Source organism: Haliotis asinina, chromosome 1 (genome assembly GCF_037392515.1).
Source record: "Haliotis asinina isolate JCU_RB_2024 chromosome 1, JCU_Hal_asi_v2, whole genome shotgun sequence".
NCBI classification, from domain to species: domain Eukaryota; kingdom Metazoa; phylum Mollusca; class Gastropoda; order Lepetellida; family Haliotidae; genus Haliotis; species Haliotis asinina.
In genome coordinates this window covers 76,356,357-76,375,781 of record NC_090280.1, presented here as the reverse complement: position 1 = coordinate 76,375,781, position 19,425 = coordinate 76,356,357, and the positions used below count along the sequence as shown (strand labels likewise).

At 42.4% G+C, this 19,425-nt stretch overlaps 1 protein-coding gene across 2 annotated transcripts; it reads left to right on the top strand.

Moving 5' to 3' along the window:
• The first annotated feature begins 25 nt into the window (after positions 1–25).
• On the top strand, positions 26–19,315 carry LOC137282763 (coiled-coil domain-containing protein 62-like). Of its 2 annotated transcripts, none has more exons than XM_067814560.1 (14): positions 26–365; positions 2,418–2,486; positions 3,194–3,252; positions 5,355–5,540; positions 8,005–8,197; positions 9,067–9,233; positions 9,790–9,891; positions 10,395–10,566; positions 10,843–10,944; positions 11,727–11,815; positions 13,287–13,381; positions 15,515–15,665; positions 15,980–16,102; positions 18,496–19,310. In XM_067814560.1, exons 2-14 carry the CDS (start codon positions 2,468–2,470, stop codon positions 19,138–19,140), a joined length of 2,103 nt encoding a protein of 700 aa, XP_067670661.1. In that variant the 5' UTR covers positions 26–365; positions 2,418–2,467; the 3' UTR covers positions 19,141–19,310. The 2 variants fall into 2 exon arrangements, with proteins under 2 accessions (XP_067670661.1, XP_067670654.1); XM_067814553.1 differs by having other exon boundaries at positions 88–365; positions 2,415–2,486; positions 18,496–19,315.
• Positions 19,316–19,425: the final 110 nt, after the last annotated feature.

Genomic DNA, 19,425 nt, shown 5'->3' with positions numbered 1-19,425 from the left:
ATCTTTCTTTTATCATAACCCATTCGCCGGATGTTTGGGACTGTGACCAACGAACGTGATTGAACAAGCGGAATACTTGCCAACTACGTAAACAATGACCAGTGAAGAGGAAAAATCATATTTATTGACGAGGACAGAGAGTAATATTGTGCGTTCAGTGATGAGACAGAGCGGTCATATGATACATTTCCGAAAAGCAGCCTCAAACCGATAAATGTGAATCGCCATACGCTATAACATAGATGACAACTCAAATTACCGTTGGCAGAAGCTCCAGACTATTGTACAGGATTGAATCACTGCTTCAGTGAGAACAGTTTGAGTCGTTTACACAAAAAAGGTCCATGAAACACACTGCGCAGCAAGTAAGATAATTCACTTCGTCGGTTAGAAACGGTTTTGCATTTGTCGATGATGATATTAGCGATTTAACGGACGCTTCAGTTGAATCGACCTCGGCACACTCCCACACCCCACCCTCCCACCTCCCAGTACACACTTATACTGATAGTGATAGGCGGTCAGTACAAGAGTAACTGCAACGAGCATGGCCCTGTATCCGCTATGGGAAAGAATTCTCATTCATTTGCAAGTGATACCTTCTTTGGTACAGTTACAGAATAGTCTGTATACCTTGTGCCAAGTCAGCCTAACCATAACGCAAACCCTAAATCTTTCCCCAACCATAACGCAAACCCTAAATCTTTCCCTAACTGTAAACCAAACCCAATCCTTAACCCAAACACAAACCCTAAACCTTCCCCTAACCTTAACCCTGACCCTAACCCTAACCAAATGTAAACTTGCATGCTTTCAAAGATGGCAGAAGGCATCCGGTATTTGTAATCTTGCCCCTTCCTTTGATAGATCCTTGTCATTCACAGCTAGTTAGCTCAAATATCACTTTAGTTTGCTTTTAATGGTAAAATATGCATTTCAACAGCCACCTTCAGTTATATTCCATTATTCCCAGCTTTGACCAATTTGCTTTATGTAGTAGGATTGTTTTTAGGGGTTTAGGGTTAGGGACCTAATCCAATATGGTAGGTAAGTGTCTGGTGTAGTGCTTGTGTACCATGTTTAATTCATATAAATGACAGGTAAAGTGTAATGAAGTGGCTGCAATGAAGCCTTAATCTGTCTAGAGGCTGCAGTAGATGAAGCCATGTTCTTGTGATGTCAACTTTGTTGTGGGAGAGCACATAAATGAATGAGCACACAACAATTTTGATTTGACAGCACTGTGTAAGTGTGAAAAAAACACCACTTGTTCAGGATTGATGTCCCAAATGCTGCACCTCCCCTCAATACTGGTCACTTACCCCCTTTTCACACTCAGGTTAGTTTGAGAATATTAGATATTTCACCCTTTTTATAAATTACTTTGATGAAAACAAACACTTATGTGTGATAGCTTATTAAACAAATTCCTCCGCTGACAGTATCGGTTTACTTTGAATTAATACCCCACAAATCACACAGTGCTACCCATTATACATCAAAGTCAGGAACTTGTCTTCTCATGTGATGACCAGGGTCAATGGGGTAGCCTAGTGGTTTAAGTGACTGCTCATCACACTGAAGACACAGCTGCTATTCCCCACATGAATACAGTGTGTGAAACCCATTTCTGTTGTCCCCTGCTGTGATATTGCTTTAATATTTCCAAGGGTGGTACAAAACCATGCCCGCTCCCTCTCTCCTTCCCTCACTCACATGTGGTTGAATACTTCTGCAAGCTTGACATTTATAGACTGTCGCCATATAGTTTAAATATTCTTGAGTTTTGTGTTAAACAAACAAACAAACAAATAAACTGAGTGAACAGTGACTTACTAGTGAGGGTTTGGAATCCTAATGGCACTAATCCCCATGTAGTATAGTTAGTAGTGTAATTCCTAATATATTGCTTCTTCCCAGAGTTCCTTGAGGCCATTTTAATTCCTTTGTCATATCATCATATTACCCATCCATTCATCCGTTCCATAGTGTTGGAGTACCTACAGAAAACTTTAAAAATATGAAAAGATGAAACCAAAAGGTGGGGTTGTAGCTTATTTGGTTGAATCTAAAGAGCAGGGCCTAGATTTTCAAAGCTCTCTTGCATTATGATGGGCGAAAGTACCAATTACATCAACATTCACTTTCGACTATCTTAGCGCTAAGAGAGCTTCGAAAATCTAACCGCAGGGCTCCTTTCTCAAAGCACAAAGGTGATCATAAGTCAGTGAGATAACCTTGGTACAATGTTAGAGAATACGAGTTAAGGTTAACCTTGGTAAAGATTGCTTCATGAAAGGAGCCCCAGAAACGTTGCCTTTTTTGCCTTTCCATGTTATTATCCACACCATCAATTAACAGTGCTGAATTTTTCCAGCTGAAGCGACATCATACTTCCTTGATATTTGTTTCAGCAGATTGCTATCTCTCTCTGACTTGGACTTAGTGACAACTTTAGATTACAGAAATGTTTGGAGATGAATGTGGTAAGAATTTCTATATATTCTAGCTTTCATCATATTTATTACATGTGAACAAACCAGTTTTGCTTTTTACTTTACTGAAAAGGAGCGAATTTGTGATTTATAGAAAATATATCCCTCAAAAAGTAAAGATTGCAACACTTCATCATGTTAATGTATTTCACATTTTGCTGAAGGAAATCTGATGTATTTTCTTTGTACTTGTTCAATGATCATGTCAGTGATCTTACATGATGAAAAGAGAAACAGCACAGGAACATGTCTAAACTGGCTCTCATTGGGACTGAAGACAAATTTGGTTTAGACAGCGTGCTGGATTCTAGAGCTGACACAGTTACCTACGACCTGAACTGAACCAGTTTTATCCCCCTCATATACATTGTTGTATCACATGATTCTCTTGATTACTGTACTATTGTATCCCAATTCACTACAATACAGGGCCTAGATTTTCTAAGCTCTCTTAGTGTCAAGGTAGTCATAAGTTAATGTTAATGTGTGGCTTTTACGACTGTCATAGCGCTATTAAAAGAACTTAGAAAATCTAGGCCCTGGAACATAGATCAAAATTTAATCATGAGAACTAACATTTTGCCTTCAGAATATTATGTACATCCCCTTTTTCCAATATCCTGCACCCCCTTGGCTTCCATTCTGATTTTGAATACTCATTAAGTGTTTAATAAACAATAAGTTTGATTTTTTTTAAGATGTTTTTTCTGAAAGCCTGGTGGAGAGAGAAGGTCCGCACCATAGCACACCCATCAAGGTAAGGAATTTCACAGATGATATTGCTGATATACTACCGACAAGAAATAAGGGAACTAATGAAATAATAGCAAATTTGAAACTGCTTTAAATATCCACTAAATCAATTTTAGGCGTCAAGTTCAATATCTGGTGTGTCCACCATGTTGGGCAACACATTCACGGCACCTTGATGGCATGCTGTTAATCAATTTCCGGATGGTTGCCCGTGGTATTGCCCGCCATTCCTCTTGGAGAGCTGCACCAAGCTGGGCCAGGTTGGCGGGTCCTGGGTCCCTGGTGTACACCCTTCGACCAAGAACGTCCCAGAGATGTTCAATTGGGGACAGGTCTCGGGACTTAGATGGCAGGGGCCGATTTAAACCTATCGAGGAGAGCAATTAACGTAATGAGACGATCCTGTTGTGGTGTCGTTGATTTTGGTCTACCACGCCCAGATCTCGTTGCAACCCCACCCGTTTGATGGTACTTATACCACAGGTGTGAAATTACACTTTTTGATTTACCCATCTGCTGGGCAACTTCACATAATGATGTCCCCCCCTCTATCATCCCCACAATTCTCCATTTTGTTGCTTCACTGAGATGCTGCCTCGGAGGCATTTCTGTCAGTAAGTGTCAATCTCTACTGCATTAGTGATTGCGACTTCTCCAGTACATTTACAGGAGTTAACTTCTGTATGCACGTGTAGCACGTGCTGGGCATGCATTATGCGAAATTCCATTGTCATTGGATGTTGCGTTTGGGACCTACGCCACAATAACGCACCCTGTCACAGTCAAAGTCATCTACATTCAGTTTTTTGGTTCCCTTATTTTCTTTCGGTAGTATATGTATGGTAGTGAGTTATACACAGTAATATTTAAAATCTAAACCTGTTCACATGAATGTTTGTTCTAAGAACTATCGTATTGGATAAAGCATCATTAGTTTTGTCCTGATCTCTATAGTTTAAGGACCCATCAAGGTCTGGGTTAGAAGTGCGCTTCAGCAAGCTGAACTAACATGACTAACATGATCGGTTTGTTGACTTGAATGACATCATATCAAGGTCTGGGTTAGAAGTGCGCTTCAGCAAGCTGAACTAACATGACTAACATGATCGGTTTGTTGACTTGAATGACATCATATCAAGGTCTGGGTTAGAAGTGCGCTTCAGCAAGCTGAACTAACATGACTAACATGATCGGTTTGTTGACTTGAATGACATCATATCAAGGTCTGGGTTAGAAGTGCGCTTCAGCAAGCTGAACTAACATGACTAACATGATCGGTTTGTTGACTTGAATGACATCATATCAAGGTCTGGGTTAGAAGTGCGCTTCAGCAAGCTGAACTAACATGACTAACATGATCGGTTTGTTGACTTGAATGACATCATATCAAGGTCTGGGTTAGAAGTGCGCTTCAGCAAGCTGAACTAACATGACTAACATGATCGGTTTGTTGACTTGAATGACATCATATCAAGGTCTGGGTTAGAAGTGCGCTTCAGCAAGCTGAACTAACATGACTAACATGATCGGTTTGTTGACTTGAATGACATCATATCAGAGTTGTGTAGATCAATGCTTATGTTGTTGATCACTGGATTGTCCTGTCCAGACTTGATTATTTACTGGCTGCCGCCACATAAATGGAATATTTGACTCACTCACTAACTATAAAATATTCATATTCATCTCTCATTGTTCACTTTAGATTAATTGACAAAACCATAAACTTTGTATGAAACGAAAGAATTTTCAATTATCTAACCTGTTCTGGGGTCTGGGGTAGAATAGGCCTTCAGCAACCCATGCTTGCCATAAAAGGTGACTGGTTGTCATAAGAGGTGACTAATGGGAACAGGTGGACAGACTTGCTGACTTGGTTGACACATATCATTGGTTCCCATTTGCACAGATGCCACAACACAGAGATTTGATATCCTGGGGCTGTTTCACAAAACTCTTGTAAACCTAAGATCTGGTAACTTTTCTCATAGCATTTGTACCTGGTATGCTGTAACATAGGAGGTACAAATACTACGTGAAAAGTTATGAGATCTTAGACTTACGAAAGTTTTGTGAAACGGGACCCTGTTTATTTGTAATGCCTAGGATGGTCCCTTCAAACGTCCACTTCGTCCAGTCCGTATAACAGCACGAGTGGAGCCCTCTTCTCCAGTACGTCAGGTGGTCAGTGATGGTCAACAGTCGGAGAGGAATGGGGATGTTGACAGATCCCATCACTCCATAAACTCAAGAAAACAGCAGTCACCAGTCAGCCTACATTCTCCAAGACATGTATGTATTGATTTTATTATCTGGAGCTGTGACCAGTCCAAATTTATTGTCACTGAGCTGAAATCTCTTTTACCCAACCCAACCTTTTGTCCCCATTGTAAGTCTGAAGAGTCGAGATGTCAAATTTGGAATTATTTTATTAAACCCTGGCTAACATTATCTCGGCATATGTAATGATGCCGAAGGTGTCATTGTCGCAAAGACACTTCAGTCATGCAACATAGATATGTTTTTGTGTACAGAAATATACCCAATCCAAAGTAGTGTACTCCATACCTTAAACGACTTCAGAATCCATATTCCTCAACACTTACCTGAAACTGTTAGTAATAGTTATTTTATTAAGTAGTTAGAGTGATACAGTATTGTAAAGATATATTGTGAAATACTGGAGATGCTTGTGTCATATTTAGCACAATCAAATTCACCTCATACAACAAAGGACAGTTCCAGTCAAGAAAACAGTGAAATGGGGATAGGTCTTGTCCTAGGATATGTTTCTGTATTCAGATTTTAGCAAGGGTACATTTCTGTATTCAGAAACTTACCTCGGGTACATGTCTTCAGTACCCTGTGCTGACCCCTTTAGTCATAATGATTGATCTGATCATGTGTACACTGAAGTAGAATAAAGCTTTATGTTTTTCTTTGTCTGAAACATTTGAGGGTTGAATATTAGCAACTTGTAGTGCAACTATTGACTTTCATAGTTATTGTTAGCAATGCGTCACATGACTAATCATGACCCAGGTTGCCTTTGGGTACAAGGTTCTTCTCTTGACACATCGGATCTGGGTATCCTGTGTGTACTAGGTCCTTCTCTTGACAAAACCCACCTGGGTGTGGTGTGGATACCAGGTCTTGCTCATCACACAACCGACCTGGGTATCCTGTGTGTACCAGGTCCTTCTCTTGACAAAACCCACCTGGGTGTGGTGTGGATACCAGGTCCTGCTCATCACACAACCGACCTGGGTATCCTGTGTGTACTAGGTCCTTCTCTTGACACATCTGACCTGGGTATCCTGTGTGTACCAGGTTCTTCTCATGACACATCGGACCTGGGTATCCTGTGTGTACTAGGTCCTTCTCTTGACACATCGGACCTGGGTATCCTGTGTGTACCAGGTCCTTCTCTTGACACATCGGACCTGGGTATCCTGTGTGTACCAGGTTCTTCTCATGACACATCTGACCTGGGTATCCTGTGTGTACTAGGTCCTTCTCTTGACACATCTGACCTGGGTATCCTGTGTGTACTAGGTCCTTCTCTTGACACATCTGACCTGGGTATCCTGTGTGTACTAGGTCCTTCTCTTGACACATCGGACCTGGGTATCCTGTGTGTACTAGGTCCTTCTCTTGACACATCTGACCTGGGTATCCTGTGTGTACTAGGTCCTTCTCTTGACACATCTGACCTGGGTATCCTGTGTGTACTAGGTCCTTCTCTTGACACATCTGACCTGGGTATCCTGTGTGTACTAGGTCCTTCTCTTGACACATCTGACCTGGGTATCCTGTGTGTACTAGGTCCTTCTCTTGACACATCTGACCTGGGTATCCTGTGTGTACTAGGTCCTTCTCTTGACACATCTGACCTGGGTATCCTGTGTGTACTAGGTCCTTCTCTTGACACATCTGACCTGGGTATCCTGTGTGTACTAGGTCCTTCTCATGACACATCTGACCTGGGTATCCTGTGTGTACCAGGTCCTTCTCTTGACACATCTGACCTGGGTATCCTGTGTGTACTAGGTCCTTCTCTTGACACATCGGACCTGGGTATCCTGTGTGTACCAGGTCCTTCTCTTGACACATCGGACCTGGGTATCCTGTGTGTACTAGGTCCTTCTCTTGACACATCGGACCTGGGTATCCTGTGTGTACCAGGTCCTTCTCTTGACAAAACCCACCTGGGTGTGGTGTGGATACCAGGTCCTGCTCATCACACAACCGACCTGGGTATCCTGTGTGTACTAGGTCCTTCTCTTGACAAAACCCACCTGGGTGTGGTGTGGATACCAGGTCCTGCTCATCACACAACCGACCTGGGTATCCTGTGTGTACTAGGTCCTTCTCTTGACAAAACCCACCTGGGTGTGGTGTGGATACCAGGTCCTGCTCATCACACAACCGACCTGGGTGTCCTGTGGGCTTCAGGTCCATCTGAGGCCGCAACCAAATGTGGTTCCCATATTTCCTGTTACAAGCAATGGAGTGAACACGTATCTGTCTCTGGGCTTGTATAGCATGTATCAGTTGTCAAGGTTAGAAAAGGAGATAATGTATGATGTTTTTTGAATGAATTCTGTGTCAGTGATTAAAAAATGCTTGAATTTCTATTTTTGTTTAACCCTTTTCCGAAATTTGGAGTTAGTAAATACTGTTCTTGCAATGAAATATATTATGCTGAAGCATGTCCTTCCTATGAACTTATGACAGTTTGACATGTCTTTTTCAGAATCCCACATCCCCAATAGACAACACAACAGTGCAGAAACAGCGCCGGGAGATTCAGCTGTTGATTCAGGAACTGAGGGAGCGAGACAATGAGCTGAATGAGACTGTGACAGCTCACAGCAGTCAGCTCCTGGCCTGGGAACGGGACAGACAGAGGCTGTTGATGCTGGAACAGAAGTGTTCTCGATATGAAGGTCAGCTGACCACAGCGACAGTTTTGTTTGTTTGTTGTATAACACAGCACTCAGCAATTTTCCTGATATATAGCTGCGGTCTGTAAATAATCAACTCACAGGATAGTGCTCACTTTCATGAAGAGATCTTTGTGCTACAACCATCTAAATCTGTATTTGAGCATGTGAGCTTCAATCATTGTAGAGCTAAGATCAAATTGTTCAAGTGGGTCCTTGACAGTTTGTGAACTTAATCTGTATCAGATTAATACACCACTCAACTTTCTACAGGGATATTCTGAATGATGAATTGATGTGATTGATCACTGAGAGAAGTTATGCATCGTCATATAATAGAATTCACTATTGCCTTGGAACTGGCAATAAATCAGCAGTATTACCAATAACTAAAAAATAAAGCTTGATCTGCTTCCTGGTACAATGTAATAAACTATAGATTTGCCTTGAATGTTTTAAGTTCAAGCATGAAGATGTATGACAAACTTCTTCAGATAATCACCTGGATTCATTCCTCACCTCAAAATGGCGAACTTGCCTGTCCCATATCTGTCCCATACTTGTCCATACCTGTCCCAAACCTGTTCCATACCAGTCCTACACCAGTCCACTTTCCTGTCTTATGCATGTCCGATGCTGAGTTGTACATTATTGTCCGTAGCCAGAAACCAAATCACCTGTTGATGAACTCTTGCTCATTTTGTAATGTCTTAGAAGGCGAAATTCATTGCATTGTTATTCATACACTCTGCAACATTCCAGCTATGTGATAACATCAAATTTGAGATGTTGGAGGGATTTTCTAGCTTGCCTCTGATTTCCCATCATTTTGTTATGTCAGAAAGCTGTGTAAACTGTTTCTCCCTTACCAGGTGAGCTACAACAAAAGAAGAAGCAGGTCGAAATGATGAAGTCAAAGCTGAAGGCAGCTCGAAGTTACCAGGAGACCCACAATGCCAGCCTCATCACCACCAAGGAAGAGCTGGAACAGCTGAGTCGGCAGAAACAACACAGTGTAGTTCAGGTGGACACACTGGAGGTGAGACAGGAAGTCCGATCAACTGCACCAACATTTACAACTGTTCCTTTTCTTCATGCCAATGTCTGAAGTTATAGTGACTGTTTGGTATGGATAAGTGAATTTCATGTGATTTAAAACAATTTCACATGTATTTCAGAAACAAAAAGTCCATAAAGTTCAGTTAGGAGAGAGTTTTGCCAAGTCAGAGAGGCCTTTATATTAGTTTATTTTCAAAGAAATGCCTCTGTCCAACTAATGATACTGATGGTTTGATTAAACTTGCATTTCACATAGAATAGAGCTGTGTTATGACATGTCTGAATTTCGTAATTTTCTGTAAAATGTATAGCTGTATATTATTGTATTGAATACAATGTCAAATTTCCAAGCAAGTATGGAAACATACAGTAACCAAGAGAGTTGTCATCCATAAAGTTGTATGTTCCATTTTGATGTGTAGAACCACTGCCACAAATTTCAGTTTGACAATATACTTTGTTTTACAAAAATCTGCTCACAAAGGTGTCTGAGTTTGGTATATGCAATAAGTTGCTGCGTTTCATTTTCCTTTAAGAAGCAAAACGAAAGTCTGGGTAACTCTGTTAAGGCCATGTCCGGGACAATTGGTCAGTTAGAGGCTCGGGAACAGGAACTGATGACGCTGCTCCGTCTCAAGGTAAGCCGCACAACACAAGAGTGAAAGATTACAAACAAGCCCAAGGGCAGCAGGGATACCTGTCTTTCAGATGTCATATTTGAGAGGGAGAATTGAGAGGATCAAAACAAAATAAAAAACTTAAGGCTGTATGTAATAGAAGAATTATAATTTTATTAGTCCATGGTAATTGGACGTGGTCGTGCTGAAAACTTTTGGTTGTGCTGAAACCCTTGTTCGATTCCCCACATGGGTACAATGTGCAAAGCTCATTTCTGGCAGCCCCATCATGATATTGCTTGAATATGGCTAAAATTTGCATAAAAGTCTACTCACACTCCTGGGTATAATAGCCAGTGTTTGTATCGTTAAACTAATAGTAGTTTGGGTTAGTTTGAATTTAATATACAAATGAGTTTGTATACCCTCCTGTAGACACATGTAACAAAGAAGCAATCAAAGGTGTCTGCAGTAAGTACGCCACAGTAATTGATCTCATATAACTTACTGAGAGTGTTTCCTAGGAGAAAGACGTGACCCAGGCCACCAGCAGCATGGCAGAACTGAACGCCTGTATTCAGCATCTGGATATCCGATGTAAGGAGAGCCAGACTCGGGAAGCTGATGCCCTGCACCGTGCCACGCAGTGGAAGCAGAAATACACACAGGCCAGAGATGAGAATGAAGAGTATGCAAGTAGGGATGCCTGTAGGGCGTTGCTGTCAGTTGTTTACCACCGTGCTGTAAAGTTCTGCGTAAACAGCATTACAGTATTGTTCTGACAGTTATCAAGGGAGGGGTTGAGTGTGAGTCCCAAAGCACTCTTGTTTGTTGAATATTTTGGACTAATCAGGCTCAGCTAAACTTGGACACCTTCTGTTTCTCCAAAGTAACATAGAATATATCCTTGCTGTCTTCATCTCATGAGACTGTGAACATTCTGTGGAATGATGTTGATTTGAATGGTTTCAGGCTCCATACAAAGCAAGGACAATGAGCTGAGTCTAGTCAGGAGTGAGCTGCAGCAGCTGCAGCAGAGGTTGGTGACAGCAGAGGAGGAGCTGATGATAACAGGTGGGTGTCAGTGAAGTGAAGAGGGTTGAAGGAAGAGTCATTGAAACGTGGAGTCATTGGAATATAGAGGGAGGTGTCAGTGAAGTGTGGAGCAGGAGTCAGTTAAGTGTGGAGGGATGAGTCAGTGAAGTGTGGAGGGAGGAGTCAGTAAAGTGTGCCGGGAGGAGTCAATGAAGTGTGCCGGGAGAGTCAGAGGAGGTAGGAGTCATTGAAGTGTGGAGGGAGGAGTCAATGAAGTGTGGAGGAAAGAGTCATTGAAGTGTGGAGGGAGGCATTTTTGAGGTGTGGAGGATGGAGTTAGTGGAGGGAGGAGTCAATGAAGTGTGGAGGGAGGAGTCAATGAAGTGTGGAGGGAGGAGTCAGTGAAGTGTGGAGGGAGGAGTCAGTGACGTGTGGAGGGAGGAGTCAATGACGTGTGGAGGGAGGAGTCATTGACGTGTGGAGGGAGGAGTCAATGAAGTGTGGAGGGAGGAGTCAATGAAATGTGGAGGGAGGAGTCAATGAAGTGTGGAGGAGGAGTCAATGAAGTGTGGAGTGAGGAGTCATTGAAGTGTGGAGGGAGGAGTCAGTGAAGTGTGTAGGGAGAGTCAGAGGAGGTTGGAGTCATTGAAGTGTGGAGGGAGGAGTCAATGAAGTGTGGAGGAAAGAGTCATTGAAGTGTGGAGGGAGGCATTTTTGAGGTGTGGAGGATAGAGTTAGTGGAGGGAGGAGTCATTGAAGGGTCAGTCAGTGATTTTATTGCCAATGTTCTTTATTAACATGAATATCTGTATTGTTCATAGGTGAGCGTGAGAAGAGCAAGGATGACCTGATTGAGTCACTGAGGTCAAAGCAGGAGCGAACGCGGGCAGAACTCCGGAGTGTTCGTGAGGTAGGACAGACATTCACTTATTCATAAATACCCTGCCAGTGCTTACTGGGCCACAGTGACAATCCTTGTAAACATCTTGAGTTTGAATTGACTAAGCCCTCACAAGTTGATGAAATGCCTTGAAGTGAACCAATTTAACTTTTCTGTTTCTACTGAACATATTTTTTTGTTTAACTATATATTCTGATGAGATGTAGCTCAGAGAATTGGACTACATATTTCATATAATTACTTCTCTGGAAAGTTGCATCCTTGACTTTCAAAGACTTCAAGTTCGGGTCAGTCAATCAGTCTGTTTTGTGAGAAGGCCTAAAGCCCACACACAAAATCATGATAACATTTCAATATTAAGTTTGTACCAAATATATGGCTGCCATGATATTGCTTGAATATGGCACGAAGTGTCATAAAACTCACTCACTCATAACATGATTAATGAAATGTAAGCATATCTTTGAACTAATTCACACAATTGGTAGCATCTGAAAAAATATTACAAAGATGTGTATTAAGAAGTAATAGCTATTGTTCCACCCTGCCTACCAGTATATTTAAAATGAGGAAGTGCACCTATTCTTAGTAATGTAATTCTACACCTTGCATCTTGAGATTTTATAAAGATTTGATATGGTTCACTGATGAATAAACATCTAAAGATGATACTTACACAAATCTTTAACAATTGATCACTGTTGGCAGCCTTTTACACTATGATAAAATTGTTGTAAAAATAATTCCACATTTCCAACTCCTTGGGCCCCCCATACATAAAGAAATCTATAATTTATTTTGTTAGATATATAGAGGATATCATATGAGTGCTCATGTCATACTATGTTTATGACACGAGTGCTAAAATTTTGGTATTTCCTGAGTGAGAGCATGGGATATATCGACATTTAGGCAAGAGTGTCGTAAACAAAGTATGTTAAGGGCACAAATATGATATTATCTGTTTATTACTGAAGTCGTCAAATTGAGGAAAATGAACCCAAATCTACTGTCAAACACAGCAGGCCCGCCATCGCCACCTGTGGAAAGCAACATCAGAGAAAGAAATGTAATGTCATACCATTGTTCATGATGTCACGTTACCATGATATTTTGTGTGAAAAATATGAACCCCAATATGTTTGCCGTCATAGGTAATAAAATATAATACACCCATGTCTTCTTACCAGCTCTGTAAATATTACACAGCATGATATAACATTGCTTATGGTTCCTATCATTAGGTAAGTTCAAAACCTTAAACCAGTATCTAATTACTTCAATGTCAGTGAACTATTGACGTTAAGTTGTCATGTTAGACCCTCTCTCTCGTCTATGAGATGCAAAAGGTCAAAATTCACTGAAGAATCACACCAACTGTGCTATGGTGATAATGTTCTTGATGAAACAGTTCTCTCAGTACATCAGACTTTGCATATATAGAATACACATTTACTACTGCAATCCGTTTGTGTTCCAGTTGTATGAGCGCCAGCAAAGGGAGATAACTCTGATGCAGCTCAACCTGGACAGCTCCCGGGAGAATAGCAACCAGAACAGCAACATTGAACAAAGGTTTGTTACTGTTGCTGGTCAAAGAGTAATACACTGACTGTGTAACAGGTTACTTGGTGGTTTAATCTTTCTATAGAGTTGGTTATTGCTAATAATATGCAAATGAATAAATCAATATGCAGTTGTAATTGTAACCACAACCACAAAACTCTTGTAGGTAATACCAAGAAAATAGTTAAAAGTTTGCCATGACAAAAGGTATAAGAAATCACCTCTGAACTAGTGAAATATAACACTGACAAGTCTAAAATTTTCAGTAATATGTATTGAGCAAACAAGGGCAAGATACATTGATCCACAATAGAGGTTTCATGTGCAATCAAATCTAAAGTAGTGAACCACAAATATAGTATCAACTCACCATCGCCATTTACCTAGAAATTTCTTGGCCAGCCTTGTGTGTACCTCAATCAAAACATTCTCAAAGGGAGGTAACTCTAGAGAACTAACCTAAAGGCCTGCTGCTAAAATACTTATGGCACTGAACACTTATGATGCAAATGTGACCCATAGTAACTATCACTCAAAATTCATCACTTAGCCAATGCTACAATTTACAGAAAATCCACTCTTGTAAGAATATGCAACAAGTATTTTTTTTTCCAGTGCAGTTTTATAGGTAGTGAAACTGCATCATTTGATTATACTTTGATTTCATAAACAAACTTTCTAAAGTTTAATTTGATGTTTAATTGTTTTAGAATATCAGTTAGTCTCAAGAGCCAATTGATAATCACTGATGCAAGCAAGATTGATTAAATGACCGGTTATTCAGCCAGTTGTTCCCGCGCCATCTGTCTGTCCTCATGTGTGAAGCCCATTTTCTGGTGTCCCTCACCGTGATTAGAGTTTCCTCCAGACCACAAAAAGGGCAGGGTGAAGTTTCTATAGACTATAGAAAAGGGCACCCTAGTTTGAAAAGGGCACAAACCACAATAAAAACCAAAACAAAATTATCAGATTGAACCTCATGTATAATTAACCTACAGTCTCCTTTGCTTTTTTCTCATGAAGCTTTTCACAACAGCTTCCAAGTCGGTGTCATTGTGGCTGTCAGTGTTTAGGCTGATCATAAGATGCTTGTTACAGTTGCTGACTTTCAGTCTGTTCCTGTGCTCTGTCACAACTAACAAGTACTGGGCAGGGCGCAGTAAAAACGGGCAGGGTGCCAGAAGAAAAGGGCAGGGCGCAGCGCCCTTCTAAAACACTCTGGTAGAGACACTAGTGATATTCCTGGGATATTGCTAAAAGCGGCATAAAACTACACTCACTCACTCACTCACTCACTCACTCACTCACTCACTCACTCACTCACTCACTCACTCACTCACTCACTCACTCACTCACTCACTCACTCACTCACTCACTCACTCACTCACTCACTCACTCACTCACTCACTCACTCACTGTGTGTTCTCCGTTGTCAGTTTCTGGAGCAATTTCAAAACCACTAAATATTTCTGGATGAAATTTGCTGTAGAGATCTGACTGGAGGTCTATGTGGGGACGTTTGATGATTTGTGATATTGAAAAATGTTGATCAACATTAAATGTTTTTGATTGAACTGAAGGATTTCATTGACAGTTCTGGTATAAGTAGCCCTTGCATCAGATTGTTGCTTTTTTGTCATCTCTTGATGACTTTGTGATAAATACCGAGTACCAGCTGCCCTAGACTAACAACTAGTGTCTGAAATGAACATGTTTCACTGAACAAAGTTCATAGCATCTGCGTGTCAGGCTGAAGACTTGGGTTCAGTTCCGCACACGAGTACAATGTGTGAAGTTTATTACTGGTGTCCGCTTCCACAATACTGCTGAAATAATGCTGAAAGCGACTTAAAACCATACTCTCTCACTCATGACATTTGATATAATCTGACAGTCAAACGATATGTTACTGGTTACAGGAGAAGTGATGACATCACAAGTGCATGACTTGTGTCCTTGTAACCTTGAGCTCAGATAGATTGGTATTTGGTTTTAATTCTGGAAAAAAAGGAATCTACTTTGACACTTTCCTTGTCAGACCATTGCAATTTCTTTCCCTTCTTTTTCTCACTTCGTAATTTTTGGGTGTATTGATCTAGAGAAATCATACCCCATTACTGAATGTTTTTCTCCCATTTCTAGCATTGGTCTGGATGATTCCATCAGTTGCCATGGTAATGATGAACCAGTTCAACATATGTCTCTACAGCAACATGATGTTGACAGTGACAATCACCGTGTTTCATTTGAAGACCGCCTGTCATCATTCCTTGATCAAGACACAGATACTGAGGTGAGCTGAGAGAATAGAATAACCTACAGGCTTTGATTATTACTGATATGTCTTGCGTAAAACTTCGAAAATGTTGAAAACTTGGAGATGGAGACAAAGCATTTGTTCTGACAAACAAATATAAATGCCACTAATTTAAATGTTCTTATTTGTGTCTGTTTCTGGATTGGTGTTTGACAGCAGAATGTTGAAACTTGACATACAAAAGTTTGGGATTCCTCCATCCAATCCACCATAGATTGGAAGCTCTATTGATGCCTATGGCCAATGTTTCATAGTAGATCAAGATTTGTAGCAGACAGATCTGTTTCCAGGCCGTGACCCATGCTGATGTTGCCTCCTCCCCTGCGAGTAAACTACAGCGTCTGTTGACAGAGTCAAGGATGATGATAGAGAGCCTGGAGAAGTCCACTGTACCAGTCTCCGGTAACACCCAGGTGAGTCAGTAAAGGTCCACTGTACCAGCCTCTGTTAACACCCAGGTCAGTCTGTAGAGGTCCACTGTAAAAGTCTCCGGTAACACCCAGGTCAGTCAGTAAAGGTCCACTGTAAAAGCCTCCGGTAAAACCCAGGTGAGTCAGTTGAGGTCCACTGTACCAACCTCTGGTAACACCCAGGCGAGTCAGTAAAGGTCCACTGCACCAGCCTCCAGTAACACCCAGGTGAGTCAGTAGAGGTCCACTGTACCAACCTTCAGTAACACCCAGGTGAGTCAGTAGAGGTCCACTGTACCAGCCTCCAGGAACACCCAGGTGAGTCAGTAAAGGTCCATTGCACCAGCCTCCAGTAACACCCAGGTGAGTCAGTAGAGGTCCACTGTACCAGCCTCCATTCACACCCAGGTGATTCTGTAAAAGTCCACTGTACCAGCTTCCGGGAACACCCAGGTGAGTCAGTTAAGGTCCACTGTACCAGCCTCCGGGAACACCCAGGTTAGTCAGTAAAGGTCCACTGTACCAACCTCTGGTAACACCCAGGTGAGTCAGTAGAGGTCCACTGTACCAGCCTCTAGTAACACCCAGGTGAGTCAGTAGAGGTCCACTGTACCAGCCTCTGTTAACACCCAGGTGAGTCGGTAAAGGTCCACTGTACCAGCTTCCGGGATCACCCAGGTGAGTCAGTAAAGGTCCACTGTACCAGCCTCTAGTATCACCCAGGTGAGTCAGTAGAGGTCCACTGTACAAACCTCCAGTAACAGCCAGGTGAGTCAGTAGAGGTCCACTGTACCAGCCTCAATTAACACCCAGCTGAGACAGTAAAGGTCCACTGTACCAACCTCCGGGAACACCCAGGTGAGTCAGTAATGGTCCACTGTACCAGCCTCCACTAACACCCAGGTGAGTCAGTAAAGGTCCACTGTACCAGCTTCCGGGAACACCCAGATGAGTCAGTAAAGGTCCACTGTACTAGCCTCCACTAACACCCAGGTGAGTCAGTAGAGGTCCACTGTACCAGCCTCAATTAACACCCAGCTGAGACAGTAGAGGTCCACTGTACCAACCTCCGGGAACACCCAGGTGAGTCAGTAGAGGTCCACTCTACCAGCCTCAATTAACACCCAGCTGAGACAGTAAAGGTCCACTGTACCAACCTCCGGGAACACCCAGGTGAGTCAGTAAAGGTCCACTGTACCAGCTTCCGGGAACACCCAGATGAGTCAGTAAAGGTCCACTGTACTAGCCTCCACTAACACCCAGGTGAGTCAGTAGAGGTCCACTGTACCAGCCTTAATTAACACCCAGCTGAGACAGTAGAGGTCCACTGTACCAACCTCCGGGAACACCCAGGTGAGTCAGTAGAGGTCCACTCTACCAGCCTCAATTAACACCCAGCTGAGACAGTAAAGGTCCACTGTACCAACCTCCGGGAACACCCAGGTGAGTCAGTAAAGGTCCACTGTACCAGCTTCCGGGAACACCCAGATGAGTCAGTAAAGGTCCACTGTACTAGCCTCCACTAACACCCAGGTGAGTCAGTAGAGGTCCACTGTACCAGCCTTAATTAACACCCAGCTGAGACAGTAGAGGTCCACTGTACCAACCTCCGGGAACACCCAGGTGAGTCAGTAGAGGTCCACTCTACCAGCCTCAATTAACACCCAGCTGAGACAGTAAAGGTCCACTGTACCAACCTCCGGGAACACCCAGGTGAGTCAGTAAAGGTCCACTGTACCAGCTTCCGGGAACACCCGGGTGAGTCAGTAAAGGTCCACTGTACTAGCCTCCACTAACACCCAGGTGAGTCAGTAGAGGTCCACTGTACCAGCCTCAATTAACACCCAGCTGAGACAGTAGAGGTCCACTGTACCAACCTCCGGGAACACCCAGGTGAGTCAGTAAAGGTCCACTGTACCAGCCTCCACTAACACCCAGGTGAGTCAGTAGAGGTCCACTGTACCAACCTCTGGGAACACCCAGGTGAGTCAGTAAAGGTCCACTGTACCAACCTCCAGTAACACAGAGGTGAGTCAGTAGAGGTCCACTGTATTAGCCTCCACTAACACCCAGGTGAGGCAGTAGAAATCTGCTTTGCAAGTTTTCAGTAGCAAAGCTAACTAGGTGAGGACAACACTGGCCTCTGTAGCAATCTGCATCTAGTGTCATTCATTTTATCCTTTAGGTGCAGGTATAAAGACAGCTATCTGGTTGTAAGGCAAGGTTAAGGTATATTTGAGATATATTGAGAACACTTCGTACAGTGGGGTGAGTGACTGAGTTAAAATCACATTACCTCACATCAGCGTTTTCAGCCATATAGCAACTTTGCACAGTGGAAACCAAGCATGAAAATTGCTGACTGAGACTTATGAGTGCATGGTTTATATTTTCAGGGAAACTCTGTGTCCAACCATACTTCACCATTGACCTCCCAGAATTCCTCAGTACAAGAAAAATCGGCAAGTGAGCAGACACTCAGTGGAATCAAAGTTCAACAGACCCAGGAAGTCCAAGAGAACCTCAAGTCTTATCCTGTGCTGCAAGAGAATACCAACTTTGGAATTGTGTCCCCATTAGAATTCAGGCCAAGGCCACATGCATCATGCTACCATGAATCAAAAGGAGATGTGAAAATAACTCAGCAAGACTCTTGTCTGAATTCTGCATCACTGGACTGTCACACACAGGGAGCAAGGGAAGATGAATTTTCAAGTCCTTATCAGCATCACAAAGATCAGTCGAGGTCACACATTGAGCCTCTTGGGTCAAGGTCAGGTGACTCTTATTATCAAGTATCAAGGTCACTTGATTTCCAGTCCCAAGGACTAAGGTCACATGACCCTTATTCACAGGTGTCAAGGTCATATGACTTCCAGTCACAAACCGAAACATCACAGGAAGGTGAAGGTCATGATGCAAGGTCACAATATTTTCAGTACCAGCATTCCCTGTTTGGGTCAGAGTTACCTTCAGTGGCTCAAAATGAGTTTGGTGACACAGAATCATCTAACATTCTCAGAAGACAGATTGACAGCTGATGACAGGCTCCGAACAGTTAATGTCAAAACTCTTTGCTCACCATACATGTGAAGGTTCTCTTGCACATACATCATTCCATATCTTCATCCCAGTGAGAATGTCAATGTTTGCAGAGGCTGTCAGTCCCCTGTATATACTACTCAGAGGAACTTAAAAGACTTGATTTGCTCATGTTACTACGGTTATTCTTTCTGTCATACCAAGCGTTATGTTCCTCAACTTCTTTTGAGTAGTATACTTTTATTACCACTGATTGATAACCTGAAGCAGCCTTCACACCGCAA